Below are 15,603 nucleotides of genomic sequence, written 5' to 3' on the forward strand. Positions count from 1 at the left end.
CATATGTGACGTACTGAATAAGTTAACTCTAGGGACAGTTTTATTATATATAAATTTAATTACTGAACTGTGTATTGACCATTATCAGTATTTTACAACTTAAAAAAAAATCATCACTGTTGATATATTTCTATGTTCTAGTAATTTCAAAAAGAGTAACGTAAGTTACGGATAATACATAACATCTGTTCACCTAAAATGATATGAGCATATGATAATTTCAATTTTAAATACATAAACATATCTAAGTGTCTTGTTTATTACGATTAATTATACAACAGGCATGTTTATAATATTAAATTAACATAAATGGTGAATTAAATGAAAATTTGCATGGTAACGTATTTTAAATCTCCGTAACTCGTTAAAGCCCCAACGGAAACTTGCAAACTTTTGTCTGTGAATGCCAACTACCATAAGGTTTAAGAAAATCACAGTGTTGAAAATTCCCCCTGGGGGGGGGGGGGGGGGAGCAGGGTCAATTGTCAGCTCAAGGTCTAAAAAGAATTTTGTAACGCACCCAGAGTAATATAATAAACTTTTTTGTATAAGAGTGTTCATTGATCATATTTATGACCGCCAACAATAAATGTGATTTTATTTTTTTTTTTGAAAATGTCCACTTGGATTTTTATCTCTTAACTGATCTCAAACTCAAACAAAATTAAAGTACAACACAAAACTGAGTTAAATATATCATTTAGTTATTTTATAAAAAAGTCAGGTTTTCCGCTTGGAAAAAAAAACAGCACGCCGAAATATGGGAAAAAAAGTCCGATTGGAGTTTTAAAAAATCCGATTTAATATCCGATTGGACACCATATATCCAATCGAATTTTGGGAGGAAAACGATATTTTTGTACATAAATAATTTTAAAACATTACAAAAAGTCTCAATCCCTGGTGCTTAAACTACCATCCACACAAAAACAGAAATTCATAAGTCACTTAGAAATGGTAGTAAAGATATCCTGGTGGCTGTTTATTACTATTTTTTGTATACTTTTAGTGTTGCATTGTTCATAGTATTTTATTAAATTACGCTAGCCTAGAAGAGTCTGTGTAATGCGTCGGGGAAGTGATTGATGTTCCATTTTGAATAACGGTAAACCAATATATCACATGTTTGAGACTTTTGCTATATTACAGTTCAATAAAGTTGAAGATTTTACTATGCAAACGGCTGTCATTCGATTAAACTTGATACAGGGACATGTTGAACGTCCAAATATTAAAAGACGCCCTGTGCAAGTTTAATGTTATTAAACTACCTCCCGACTAGGTATTTCCTATAAATTTCTACAATTAAAATTCAAGTGTGGTCTCCGAACAATTTTTATTATCCTCAATTTATTTTTTTAGACAATTATATTTTTGCAGTTTACAAGTACATGTAATATGGTATACTTTAGATACATGCCAACACAATATTTGACTTTTTCAAATCTATGCTCCCGAGTGATATATCTGAGGTGCAGTCTAGAATAAAGTAAACATAAAAACGTCGGGGACTAGTGGTTCTGAAAAGATTACCTTACTATGTATCTATTCTGAAATTTACCTACATAATTTATATAAATTTAATAAATAATTAATTAATTAAACCATTAAACCATCGGGGCCTTAATTAAACGAGGACTACTGCACATTCAATTCATGTATTGTTAAACTACACATAATACTGGAATGACGATAACATCTCCTCAATCTGGTGTACTTTAAAACTTGGATGGTGCATGGTTATAAAAGAACATTTAATACACAATCTAACCAGGAGTTAGAAAACCATGTTGTTGTTGTTCTGTGCATGATACAACCTTCAGATAATTCTGATTGGCTGCACGTTTAGTCAATCGTGAAACGTGAATTGTGAACTGGTCGAGCCATGAGCGAGCTTAAACGCGTACACGGGGGAATGAAGAAGCAGGCGCCACTGTATGATGCAAAGTGGAGGCACTTGTTTTGACATACAAAACAATTTTATAATTAAAATTGAATAAGAAATATTTGTATAGATGTTATGCATCTCAAAGAAATTATTCTTGTTTTGTTTTATTATTTGATAAATCGGTAGAATGTCACAAACTAAACGAGTATATGAGGCATGTGTGTATTTGTATATGTATGCATGCCATAAAAGAGAAAATAAAAAAACAATCAAAAGAAATAATTCATGTGCTGTTTGCATATTTAAGGAGATTTAAACATATTTTGTTACATTTGGCATTTTTGAATACTTAAAAATGCAATAAATTAATACAAACCTGATAACATTTTATTTGCTATTTTCGACACGTTGATAGACGTGTACAAAAAAGCAAAACTTATTAAAACTCTATGAAACTATTTCATTTAAACGGTACTTGTGGTGATTAGTTCGCATAATTTCATACTACTTCTAATATATATATTAATCAAATTATTAAATATATAAAATATTAAAGGCATCTTAATTCATATATATTCATATATATATATGAATATATATGAATTAAGATGCCTTTAATATTTTATATATTTAATAATTTGATTAATTTGATAATCCAAACAATTACCCAAAGAATTTAACTAGACAGTTGGCGAAAGCCCCGAGAAAAATGTCCGTAGGCATTTTTTAGTACAATATGGTATCATACATGTACATCAAAATGTTTGTTTGGGTATATGAAATTCAACTAGGTTTGATACCAGCCTCAGATATTCCCAATTTCAAATTTTCGTGAGTCCCCAAAAGGGATGCGTGTGATAAGAAATAATAATGAAAATAAAATGTTGTTTAAATTACAGGTTAAGGTAAATCTGACTTAAATATATATTAGAGTGGAAAAATTCAATTATATAATATAATTTGACGTATAAATGTAACTTTCAAGTGAAGTTAAAGACTAAGAGGCCCTAAATTGGGGTTATCCGTCAGACGGAATTTACATGATGATGTGACGTTTCCAATATGTAAAAATTTGCGGTACATTGATATTAACATGTAATTAAGAAATGTTTATCCTCTATAGTATCCAGTGCATATAAAAAAGCTAAGGCATATTACATTTTCTTTGAAATTTCATATATAATTCAAGAGGCCCCAAAAGGATTTACACTCAAAATGAACAATTTTAACCGGACATGCTGCATATCATTTTTGCCATCAACGTAACATGCAGTTGTGTGGATATAATGACGCAGTCTTAAAACATTATCTGTACTAAAACTTATCGTGTAAAGTAATTTTACTTTTTTTATTATTGCAGCATCACTTTCAATTGAGGTCTGAGAACACTAAAATCGAGACTTTCGCTAAACACTTTGATACATATAGAATGAGTAACTCTGAGAATTTCAAGAAATTGTAGAGCCAATATATTACATATACATGTTACTTCACTGCATTTCATTTCCTTATTTACATTTAATTGTTTCTACAATAAGAGTGCGTAAAATACCGGTTTATTGGTACTAACTTTTGAGGCACATATAGTCCAATTGCCCAAATATGGAATACTGAACCGATATATACACTCAAAAAAGTAAACACGCAATATCACTTTCTGGCAAATATTTCATTCTTTTCTGCAAAACATTGTGTGTAAATATTTGTACATTGACATACACATGTAAATTGCCAAACTTTTCAAAATTCTAGTGCATTTGAAAAATAGTGAGAGCTATTCTGTTCACTCAGGTGTTGGTGTCACCTTTGTTGACATCCTCACCTTAGATGAGTTTTGCATGTAAGTTCATATCTTAGCAACCAATATGTATGTTGGATTAAACCTTTACGTAAGGCTTTTGTGTCATCTAACTTTTTGAAATAAAATTTATCATGACTGAGTTTAATACAAAATATGGTTCGTTTTCAACCTATAATATATGGTAAGTTTAGCATGTCCCTAACAAACAAGGTGTATTTCAGAAACTACATGCATTTGATTAAATTTTCACATAATGCTTCCGGTCATCAAACCTCGGAAAGTAACCAATATATGGTTTCGTATGTCTAGCCCAGTCATGGACCTTGTTAAACTTAGAACTTGTTGAACAGTCGAGCGCAAGGCTTTTGGGCAGCTATTGTTATTAAAATTGTTATCGGACTTTATCCATTGCCAGAACAGGCATTTTTCAAAAATATTTTGTTGATGCAGTGGTATGCCATAAGACCAACTGACATTCAGTTGTTTTGAAATGGTGGAGTCACTAGATGTAATAATACTACTACAATATAAAAAACCTTGTGTGACATTACACGTTAATGTTTGTTATCGCGTCTACATCACAGAAGTGTTTTGCAAGGTAAATACTTCAAACTTATCCAACTTATTAAACTTAAACTCTTGTTCAATTTATTAATCATTTAAGAGTATCAAGACTTTTACGGATATTTGGTATGTAATTCCTTACTGATGATTGAAATTTTGTATATCGAAATGTAATTAATATGAGTTCTAAGGTGGTAGTGAAATTAATTACAACACAGATGCCATATGCTTATGTAACACACGTCATGCTTAGTCTGTCCTAAAGAATGGATGTTGCATTTTTACATTTTCAGAGTATTTTCAAAGCACAAGCGAGACAAAAAAAATCGCACGGACAAATATTCATTAAGAAAAACTACGTTCGAAGAAAGAACCTCCCCTTCAAACAAAAAACCCATATCAGTGATTGTATGGATGTGTACACGATTAACTTTTAACATATATGAACAAAGTAAAATATATAGAGAACGAGAAAGATACGGACACACAAAAGAACAAAGTGGAGCACAGATGTGGAACTGTCAGTTGCAAAAACACAACTCGGAAATTAAACCAGTAAAAGTGAATTAAACCTTTCTCCTAATCCTTCCAACTTTTCAGAGTTGCACAACAGTGTAAATAAAAGACGTAATGGCAAAGAATGTACAATACGAGATGTTTCTATAAATTTAGATACAAAGTAAGCCTAGCAACTATTAAGGCATGCACTCAGTTCTTTTAACGTGAACAAAATAGGCTTCTAGAGCATAATAAGCCTAGACTAGAACTGAAAAAAAAAATGACCATTAACATTTTTTTTTTGATGTTGAGCTTAAACTACATGGAGGTTGGAATCTAGACCTGACCATCACTAACGTGTGGCTTTTCATGCAGTCATTTGTATATAAAAATGCTTACCCTCGGGTACCCTTACAAGTATATCTATCGTTAGTAACGAACAACAAAATGTACATACTTAATCTATTATCAAAATTGTAAACAAACAGATTTCACAGGTCCTGGACATTCTTGTTCCTATAGCATGAATAGAGGGGAGTATATGAGGACAAGGAGAGCCGATATCTACATACTACAAGGCACAAAATTACACAAAATACTAGTGATTACATTATTTTTGAAAATATTAGAATTTTCTAGCCCCATTGTGGCTACTTCATAAACACTACCTACCAAAAACGTAGCTGGTTGGGAAAATAGGTGCTACATTTTCACATGAACATCGGTTGTCCTTTTCAGGTAATGAAATACTTACAATAATAAAATGTAGCTATCAGTTGTGCAGTTTCATTGTGACATTTACTGAAGTGGACACACATCAGTACTGGTGTCATGTTGTACACGAAATGCTGATCTCCAGATTGAGCAGCGAAAACCTAAATACTTGACAACTGCTCCGCCGATACCAAATTGGTTTAAAATGTCTTTGACTTGTCTCTCTGGCTAGCTGAATCAAGTGATCTGATTGTTGTTCGGGGTATATTCCAATGTTACAAGAGACCAGATGAATAAAGAAACATGTATAGGTGACATTGCCAATGAATATAATTGTAGGCTTGCAACTAGTATATCAAGAGGGCACACATTTAAGAATAATCTAAGAACAAATATTAAATTGCTGTGAAGAAAATATTGTGGTAAAATTTATGGTTTGCTAAACCCGTTTTTATGGGGATGTGGTTTACAAAATTCGTAAGATATTGGGTCATAGTAATTTTCCAAATGTATTTGGTAAAATTATAAAACGTTTTATTAAAAGAGGTTACGACCCAACTGTTTTGAGACATACCGCATGTTTAGTGTTCAACCCGTTTACAGTTGGACACTACGCTTCCCTCTTTGATTGTGTCTGACGGAAGAGGGGGAGGACTCTATGATAAGCAGTTTATAAATCCTACCAGGACTGAACTGTTTTGATATTTGTCTTCTGGCCTGTTTCGTCAGGCCCTTAAGGGTGTTTCTCTTGTTGCTCTGTCTTCTGAAAAGGCATTGAGTACATACGTTTTTGGTTCTTAAGGTTTGCTTTTTATATATTTATACACGAGCATTTTTGTGTTTTACATGCCATGCCTTTTTGTTTCCATTACGTGTGTAAGAGATTCACCTGGAGGGGATTACTTTTATTTACACTGTCCCGTGTCTTTGGAACATGGTGGGGGTAAGAGTGAGGTTGGGTGCGCACCATAAACCGGTTTAAGCTCCCCAGTGGTGTTTTTGCCACTGACCGTTCCAAGGCGGTGCCCCACTGTGTTCCTTTGTTTGTTCGTTTTGTCCTGATGTGTTGGCTTTGTGTGTGTGTGTGTTCCTTTGTTTGTTCGTTTTGTCCTAATGTGTTGGCTGTGTGTGTGTGTGTGTGTGTGTGTGTGTGTGTGTGTGTGTGGTGCACGCGTCTGCGTGCTGTGGGTTTCGTTTTGAGGAGGCTGCGTTTTTGGTGCGTGGCATTCCCTGTTTGATATTTGTCTTTGTTTTTTTGCAACATATGAAAGAAGAGGGCAATTTACCAATTTATTTTAACAAACTTTAAAATTTGCTTATCAATTATTCTACAATAACATAAACCCATAGTGGTGCCTTTTTTATTATTTTGTGTATTAGAATGCCTGTTGCACACCTGAACCTTAAATACTCAACCTTACTATCGTAGAGATGTCACAAATAGAGTAAAAGCAATATACTTCTAAAATTTGCGATACCTATCAAAAAATTCAAAATATATTAAAAACCCTGCAATGGACCTCAAATTCTAAAATAATTAGTGTGATGAACATATTTATTCATATTACAATGAATCTAATCTAAAACAGATACCCACTTCATCAAATAATGATAGAAATGAATATTTTCTTTAATTTCCCTTAAAATAGAGAAAAAAACTAATTGTCCCCTTTTGGGACCTCACAAAAAATAAAAATGGATTTTTGAGCCTAGTATCCACCCTGGTTGAATAGAAGAAAGAATATCGAACGTTTTAAGGTATGATACAGTATTGTACTAAAAATGCCTACGGATCTCTTAACCATGCCTCTTTTCCAAGTTAGCCAACTGTCTAAACCAACAAAGAGAAAATAAAGTATAATATTTCTAGAAACGAGAGAAAGGCTATCGAGGGATTAGCAAATGATCCTTACATTACTATTAAAGTGGCTGATAAAGGTGGATCGGTAGTTATCATGGACTCCTCATATTATAAACAGATGATTGAATCACAACTAAACGACTCTACATATTATGAATAATTGACCACAGACCCAACAAGAGTGCCAGAATGTCACAATATACGCCCGTCACAGCAAATTTCTTTACATTAGCACCTGTATTTGCAAATGGAATTTTAATTTTGTGGTTGTTTACTATGTTTTATTTAGTAATTATTGTAATTCTTTTGTTTTTCTAAGTCTTCCAAAAAATCCTTACCAGGTAATACCTTAAAATACACCTAAAATTTGAAAGTTACATCTATGTTTTACCACAGAAAAGTGCTCTTGGTTTTTCCCTACGGTCAATTATAAAAAAAATACAATGTAAGTTATTTATAGTAATATCTAAGGGAAGTTAACCTTAAAAAAAAAAGAAAAAAAAAAACAAAAACAAATGTAAGTCCCATAAAAATACTAACCAGATAATGATAGGTCAAAATACACCTCAGAATTGAATGTAACATGCATGTTGTACTACAGAAAAGTGGTCTCGATTTTTCCCTACGACTAGTAATGAAAAGGTTACAATATAAGCTATTTATAGTAACAACAAAGGGAAGTAATTCTAAAGAAGGGACCTGCGCATGACACTCCGTCTCATGATGGTGTACAATCGTGCCAAGTTACATCAAAAACCCTCCATGCATGAAGAGGAAATGCTCCGGATAAAGTCATTTTTGTATCTGACATTTGGCCTCTAAGTGTGACCTTGACCTTAGACCAAGTGACCTGGTTCTTGCGCATGACACTCCGTCTCTTGATGGTGAACACTTGTGCCAAGATATATCAAAATCCCTCCATGCATGAAGAAGATATGCTCCGGACAAAACTTTCATTCTAATATCCTTTGACCTCTAACTGTGACCTTGGCTAGAGGGCGTGGACGGTAGCATGTATTTCCACTACCGTCCATGAACAGGCTCAATCAAACCGAGCCTGCAACATTTTCGTTTTTGCTGTGGAGTTTCCACTTTTTCTATTTATCTTCGACCTAGGGACCTGATTCTTGCGCATGACACTCCGTCTCATGATGGTGAACAATTGTGCCAAGCTAAATCAAAATCCTTCCATGCATGAAGACGATATGCTCCGGACAAAACCATTCTTGAATTTGATCTTTAACCTCTAAGTATGACCTTGACCTTAGACCTAGGGACCTGGTTCCTGCGCATAACACTCAGTCTCATAATGGTGAACAATTGTGCCAAGTTTCATTAAAATCCCTCCATGCATGAAAAAGATATGCTCCGGACAATGTCTGTGGACGCCGCCCGCCCGCCCATCCGCCCGCCAGGGACGTTCCCATAATACGTCCCGTTTTTCAAACGGGAGTATAAAATGTGAAGACTGCTTAAGTTATATCAAATTAATAGATAGTTTTAAAAATTGCTAAAAGAGTACGACTACCTTAAAAGCACTGAGTGAAACAACGGAATTCCAATGTCTACCAAAAGTTTATAAAAGCCAGGAGATAAATAAATCATGATCTTTGCAAAATTCAGATGTGGTGACAATAAAGAATGTCAAAGATTTAAAAAAATACGCCCAATAATTGCTAGAACGAGTTACAAACTCACTGATTAAGAAAAATGTTAGACATTTTACTACGTTCATTGACGAAATACGTATAAAGCAATATTAGAGACAGAACGGATTTTCTTAACACACTACCACAAAAAAAAATAATAACTAATCAGCTATTTATTTTAACAACATTAGATGTTGAATCATTTTATTTAAATATTTCCCACGCCTGGGAATAAAAGTAGTAGAAAGTTGGATAAATACACATTCTGAAACAATTCCGTCAAGATTTACGAAAACATTTTTACTTTTAGCAACAAAATTTATTTTGAAAAATAACATTTTCCATTATAATGAGAAATTCTATAGGCAAATTAAAAGCATCGCCATGGGCACATTAGCTATTGGTTATTTAGAAGAACTATATAAGGAAGTAGAAGAAAAATATGGCACTGAATTTAAAGAGTAATTTATACATAACTGGAAAAGGTTTTTAGATGACATGTTTATTTTATGGCAGGAATTACACAGTTTCAATATAATACTAGATAAACTCCACGAAGACTTAAAGTTCATCATGCAAATCAGTAAAGATGAAGTGCCTTTTCTAGATATTTTGGTCAAACTGAAAGAAACAGATGTTGAAACAGATATATATTATAAACCAACAGACAGTAAACAATATTTATTGTCCAACTCGCGTCATCCTAAACATACAAAACAGAATATTCCAGTTTTTCTTGCAAGACGCTTATTTAGAATTATGTCAAAGAAAGACACTTTACATTTACGATTAATGGAACTGAACGAATTCCTGGCATTTTCAAAGATATTCTCTGAAAGTAATTGTAAATGGAATACAAAGAGCATTATTAATTGATCAAGAAGAATTGAAAGAGACCAAAGAAAAAGAAAATGAAAAAATAATACTTTATGTATCAACACACACTCCGAAAAAATAATGGATTTTTTTAACATAATAAAAGAAAATCTACCAATATTATATGCCGATGCTAAAATGAAAGAAATCATTTCACAAAATAAAACCATTAAAAGCAAGAGACAACCGGCCAACTTGAAGAAACTACTGACAAGAGCATCATTTACAAAATCAAGAAGGAATCCAGAAGTAAAGCAGTGTGGAAAAAATGTGGACTGTGTAAATATTTCTGATAGAAGGGAATAAGTACCATTTCAGAAATGGTCGACAATTCAATATTAAGTATTCCGGTTCATTTGAAATACAAAATGTCATATATGCAATGAAATGTTCCGGATGTTCAAAAGACAAATATTGGAGAAACATCTAATTTACGAAATCGAGTAACATTTCATAATCAGCAATATAAGGAATCCGGAAAACGCTCTTCTACCAGTCACACGTCACATTGCAGAATGATCAAAGATTTAGTTTTTTTTTTTTTTTAAATAATGCCAATTTATAAATTACAAGAAACAGACAGACTTAAAAGAAGGAGAAAAGAAATTTTATTAATTCATACTTTTTTTCCAGAATTAAATGCAAAAAACACAACAGTTTAATAAATACATACTGACGTCCCTTAAAAAACTTCTAACGTTCCTTATTGCAATAAAATGACGTCGTTACCAAGCGACGTTACTTACGTCAACAATACAGTATTATTACTGAAGATCCCGTAAACGGGGTGAAACCGGTTGCGTTACATTTTTATACTACTTAATTGGATTAGGATTATTAAATAGGTAACTTATAAAATGACTTCACAAGCTCGCTTAGATATTCTTGAATTTTAATAAAAAGTCACAAACTACTTTTGTCGCGAATGGCTCATAAATGTGTTTTAAATCATGAGCACACTAATGAGCCATTCGTGGTTAAACTAATTTGTGACTTTTAGGTTCTCCACTTTTTCTATTCTAATGTTGGTCTAGAGGTTTGCAAATGCCCAATTTAGGTGGAACTAAACAAAAGGCCTTGTATCTTACGGATTTATTGCTTTATGAGTCAATATATACATGAAATTGGAAACTTGAATTTTTGATAATTTAAACGTTAAAATACTTTATGTTTTCCCCAATAGATATAAATGGAAACACTTTAAGCATTTCTCTTATTCCCTGTTCAATCGATATTGTATGCTGATAACCTAATTCAAAGATCTTTCCATATGAAACCTCATAATCCCTTTTATCATTATCAGATTCTGAATAGACAGGTGTAACGAGACAGTCTGGTAATATATCCTGTATAATTTCCACAACTTGTAATTTCGTCATGTTTAGTTTCTCATCGCCGATGTTATAAGCTTGCCTAGACATAATCTTAGCATTTTCAAGTGCAAAAATAAATGCCAGAGCAGCATCTTTGACATGAAGAAATGTCCTCCTGAAGCCGCCTTCATATAATTTGATATTTTTGCAATTTAATGCTTTAAACGTCAGATCATTAATTAAAAGATCCAGTCTCATTCTTGGTGATAAGCCAAACAGTGTTGCAAATCTAAGAATGATGCCTCCTACAGAACGAACAATCTTTTCTCCTTCTACTTTACTTTTCCCATACAATGACAGTGGTTGAAGGCGTGTGTCTTCTGTGCAAATACCATCAACAGCACCGTAACAAGATCCTGTACTAGCGAATATCAGGAGTTGATTAGTTGATTTCGAATCCGCGATATTTTTTGTTCCAGATATATTTGTTGCTAATGCAGACTCTGGGTTAGAATCACAAGCAGGATACCCAACTATTGCTGCAAGATGAATTATTGCGTCCTGACCAATCATCACTTCAGCAACAAGTTTTCGATCGATCACGTCACCCTGTACTATTCTTAGGTTAGTGTCATTTGCGACGTGCATTAATGAATTGACTCCCCAACATAATGTATCCAAAACCGTTACCTCGTGCCCTTTTTCTAATAGCATAGGTACTAATGTTGAACCGATATATCCTGCGCCGCCAGTCACAAGTATTTTCATTCTATTCTTCCTTTTTTAAGCAATATCAATTAATTGATTCGTGTATTTTCAATACGAATTCATTACCAGTTAAACTCGTCATATGCTTGGAATAAACATATCTGTTTACATATATATATCGCCTTTGACTTTGTATCAAAGATAAATATTTAAAAAAAACATCTGTTATGGTTTCGCTTAATTACCAGTGTACTCAGGTGAAAAAAGTAAATGTATGGAATCCGCTTATATAAGAAGTTCTGTATCCTTTTCCTATTTAATGTAAATATATGTACATACAGGTTTCTATGTTTGATAAATTTTAACTAACAGAGTAATATGGACGCATCTAACACAAAATATACCTACGAAATATCATAGATTAAGAACCCAAAACTGAAAAATGTAATGACAACGTTTACGTCAGGCAGTTTATATACCAGTCACAAATATCGACTTCAAACCTGATAACTCATAGCAATCCTTTGTATGCCACAAATAATAATCGACTGAAACATACTCATACTTTTATGCTTATTGCACAATATTGCTGCACGGTATGACAATTTCAATGTCCATTTACCTATCTTACGACATAATTACATTTTTCATGTACGATAAATAAAGAAAAGAAAAAGAAACAGGTGATTGTAAACTTACTGGTAATGTTTACCAGTGGTTTATGCAAAGCTATTATACGGGCATCCGCGTTAACCAATATGCCTATTTTAACGAATAATTATGAGAATGATTTAGTTTTGGCATAGCAAAGAACAATCTAGTTGTCGTATTGAGCATCCGCTTTGATTTTCTTGAGTTTTATAATGGCATATGTCAGAAGATCTTTTGGAGCATAAAACGTGCCCAAGCAAAACATAATGATGACTTTGTTTGACCCAAGTCTGTTCATGAGCTGTTGTGAAAATCTCAACACCCTTAGAGTCCATTGTAACGGCTAAAGCGGAATTCTTTTATAAAGGTACATTGAATGGATTCCATGATTCAGAAGAAACAGGACGTATAACAACACTTAGTCCAGGTAAGGGGAGATTGCCGTTAGAATTCTTCTTAGGACGGTGCTAGGGACCTTGAGAGGTATTGCACATTTCATTACCTCTCATGGACTTCGAGTTCGTTATTAGTTCGCATGCATTTTGTTCTTCCAAATGATTATCTTACAGATCTAGTTAATAATTTTACTTATGCATGGTATAAATATTAATTGTGTCGGTAAAAATGGTGGGCGAGCTTTAACGGTGTTACTATTTTTAGACTTATATTAAATGTCATAATAGTTCAACTCAGCACATTTACGCCCATGAACAGGATCGACGTCATCCCCTTTAAGGGAAGCATATCATTGTATAAATCCTGAGAAGCTTTAACACCTGAAGGCTAACTGTTCTTGTTCGTAGATCGCTTGTTTGTAAAAAAGGAACAGTACTAGACCCACGATATATTAATAAAATAAAGCTCTGATATGAAACACGTCTTCCTGAAATGAAGTTGAAATTTTTTACATTGTTCACTCACGTGAGCAACAAATTATCACATTTTATCAAATATAAAAAATGGAAAATATCAACGACCCGTAAACCGACCAATGCGATCATGAACAGTATGAATTTATTTCCACTTTTGGCGATCCACTGACCAGACACTAATTTTGATAAAAAAAAGAAATGCTATTATTTTAAGATAAAAACAAGTAAATAAAATATTTATCTTTCTTTATCCGTATTCTTCTGACGACGAATACATAAGTTGATCTGTTTGTCTAAGGCAGCTACGCATGCAATGAAAGCCAGCTTATTAAAACTAGAATTTCGTCTTATGCGAATACTTGATAATTCAGATAGATATACTAGCCCTGCATTTTCAGTTATTTATACAATGAAATAAAATAACCTGTGTCATCGATACATATTTATGGGACATACTGTGTCATTATTTCTTGTCCACTTGTTACCTCAACTAGTTATACATATTGCGCATGCACACTGATTTCCTAATTCCTTGTTTTGTAAGGCAGGGCAACGTTGATTCAACGTTAAAAATTGGTTGGATTTTTATTTTGATTTTAAAAGTTGATTCAACATTGTTTCAACATGGATTTAACATTGAATCCGGGTTGAAGTCAACCGAGTATTATTTAATTTAGGTTGAAAAATTATTGGTGTTTGTTAGATCCTGTATTGTCAATGGTTGATATCTATAGACTTGAAAGTTGGTCAAGGACTTGAGTAACTACTAAACTGGGATTGGCTAGACGTTGAAATAACGTTGGTAAATTTTTGAGGACTTATTCATTTCATATTTTCAAGATTTGAAAAAAATAAACTGCATCAAGTCCAAATTTATGTCCAGTCATCCTCATTTGAGATCATAATCGTGTGCAGCATTTTTCTGAAAGTATAAAGTAATCTGGCTAATTATTGATAAATCAGTACAACTAAAATTCAAGTCTTATGAAATTTTCATTATTTGAAATGGCATTTATAGTTCACTTTGTACGTTGAATTTTCTAGTAGGTTTACTAAATACTCTTCCATAGCCATTATACATAGAAACAATAAATGAGTGTTATATTCAGAAATGCATCTCAGAATAATATCTAGTGTACTTACTAGTATAAGAAAGCACGAACAGTCTTTCATTTTCCGTCTCACCAACCATTAAATATGTGCACAGCAATACCAACAGAACTGTGCGATAATTTTCTTTGCAAAAGGAATAATAATGTATAGGATTAGGACATCAAGGGATAAATGACCAATAGGCACAAAGGGAGCAATCCCTTAAAAGGTTGCACACCAATCCTGTTTATAAAGAGCTTATAGTAGATGCATGGTCCAAAAACCACGACTTGATTTTACTAAATGAGTATAGAGACCGGTAGAAAAGAGAAATTATCTGTAATCATTTTTTCGGTGTTTGTCAATTTATTTAGAATTTTTCGCGCACCTTATCAAGTTGGATTGTGTCTAAGTTCTAATTTACCTTTTATTTACTGGTGCTATTTTGAACTTAAAAATTCAATACTATCTGAGGCTCATTTTCTTTTGAAAATAGATGAAAGTGTTATAGAGTAACTACCGTAATTAAGTCGAAATAAATGCCTGTTATTATGAATTTTATTAACAACTGTAAAAATAGCTAGAATTACACACTTAATTAAGATATGTAAACTATGTATCATGCCACATGTACAGGCGCAACAATAAATAACATGTATTCTAATGTCATACTGGCAATCTAAGTGTACGAGTTAGGCAAGTCAGTATTGATCTTGAAACAATTTTCAAAGTACATCTTTTTATCTTAACCTTGCAAGAAGGTTGTAACTTGACCAATATTCAACGTGGATTCAAAGTCAGGTAGCGACCAAACAGCAACAGAGACTCTCCTATTATTGCTGAAGGTTGAAATAAAATTGATCAACGTCACGACCAAGTTTCAACGTTGATGCAACGTTGTGTGCCTGCTGGGACAGGCGATGTTTCATCATATAACTTATATGAAGAAATGGATGTGCACTCTGAGAGGCAATCAAGGTTTCAATGTTTTAAAAGACAGAGGTGCTAAAAAATTCATTACAAACAAAATTAATGTTAATTGATAGTGTCAAAACTTTAAAAGTTCTTATACTAGAATCTGTATATCCTATTAGGAATTTTATTCACCCTTAAACC

General features: G+C 33.0%; 1 protein-coding gene across 1 annotated transcript; it reads right to left on the reverse strand.

The window, feature by feature from the left end:
• Window positions 1-5,880: 5,880 nt before the first annotated feature.
• Window positions 5,881-12,350, reverse strand: LOC123548275 (GDP-D-glycero-alpha-D-manno-heptose dehydrogenase-like). The gene has a single exon (XM_045335414.2). It carries the CDS (start codon window positions 11,930-11,932, stop codon window positions 11,000-11,002), a length of 933 nt encoding a protein of 310 aa, XP_045191349.1. The 5' UTR covers window positions 11,933-12,350; the 3' UTR covers window positions 5,881-10,999.
• Window positions 12,351-15,603: the final 3,253 nt, after the last annotated feature.

This window comes from Mercenaria mercenaria, unplaced genomic scaffold, assembly GCF_021730395.1.
Source record: "Mercenaria mercenaria strain notata unplaced genomic scaffold, MADL_Memer_1 contig_3854, whole genome shotgun sequence".
NCBI classification, from domain to species: Eukaryota; Metazoa; Mollusca; class Bivalvia; order Venerida; family Veneridae; genus Mercenaria; species Mercenaria mercenaria.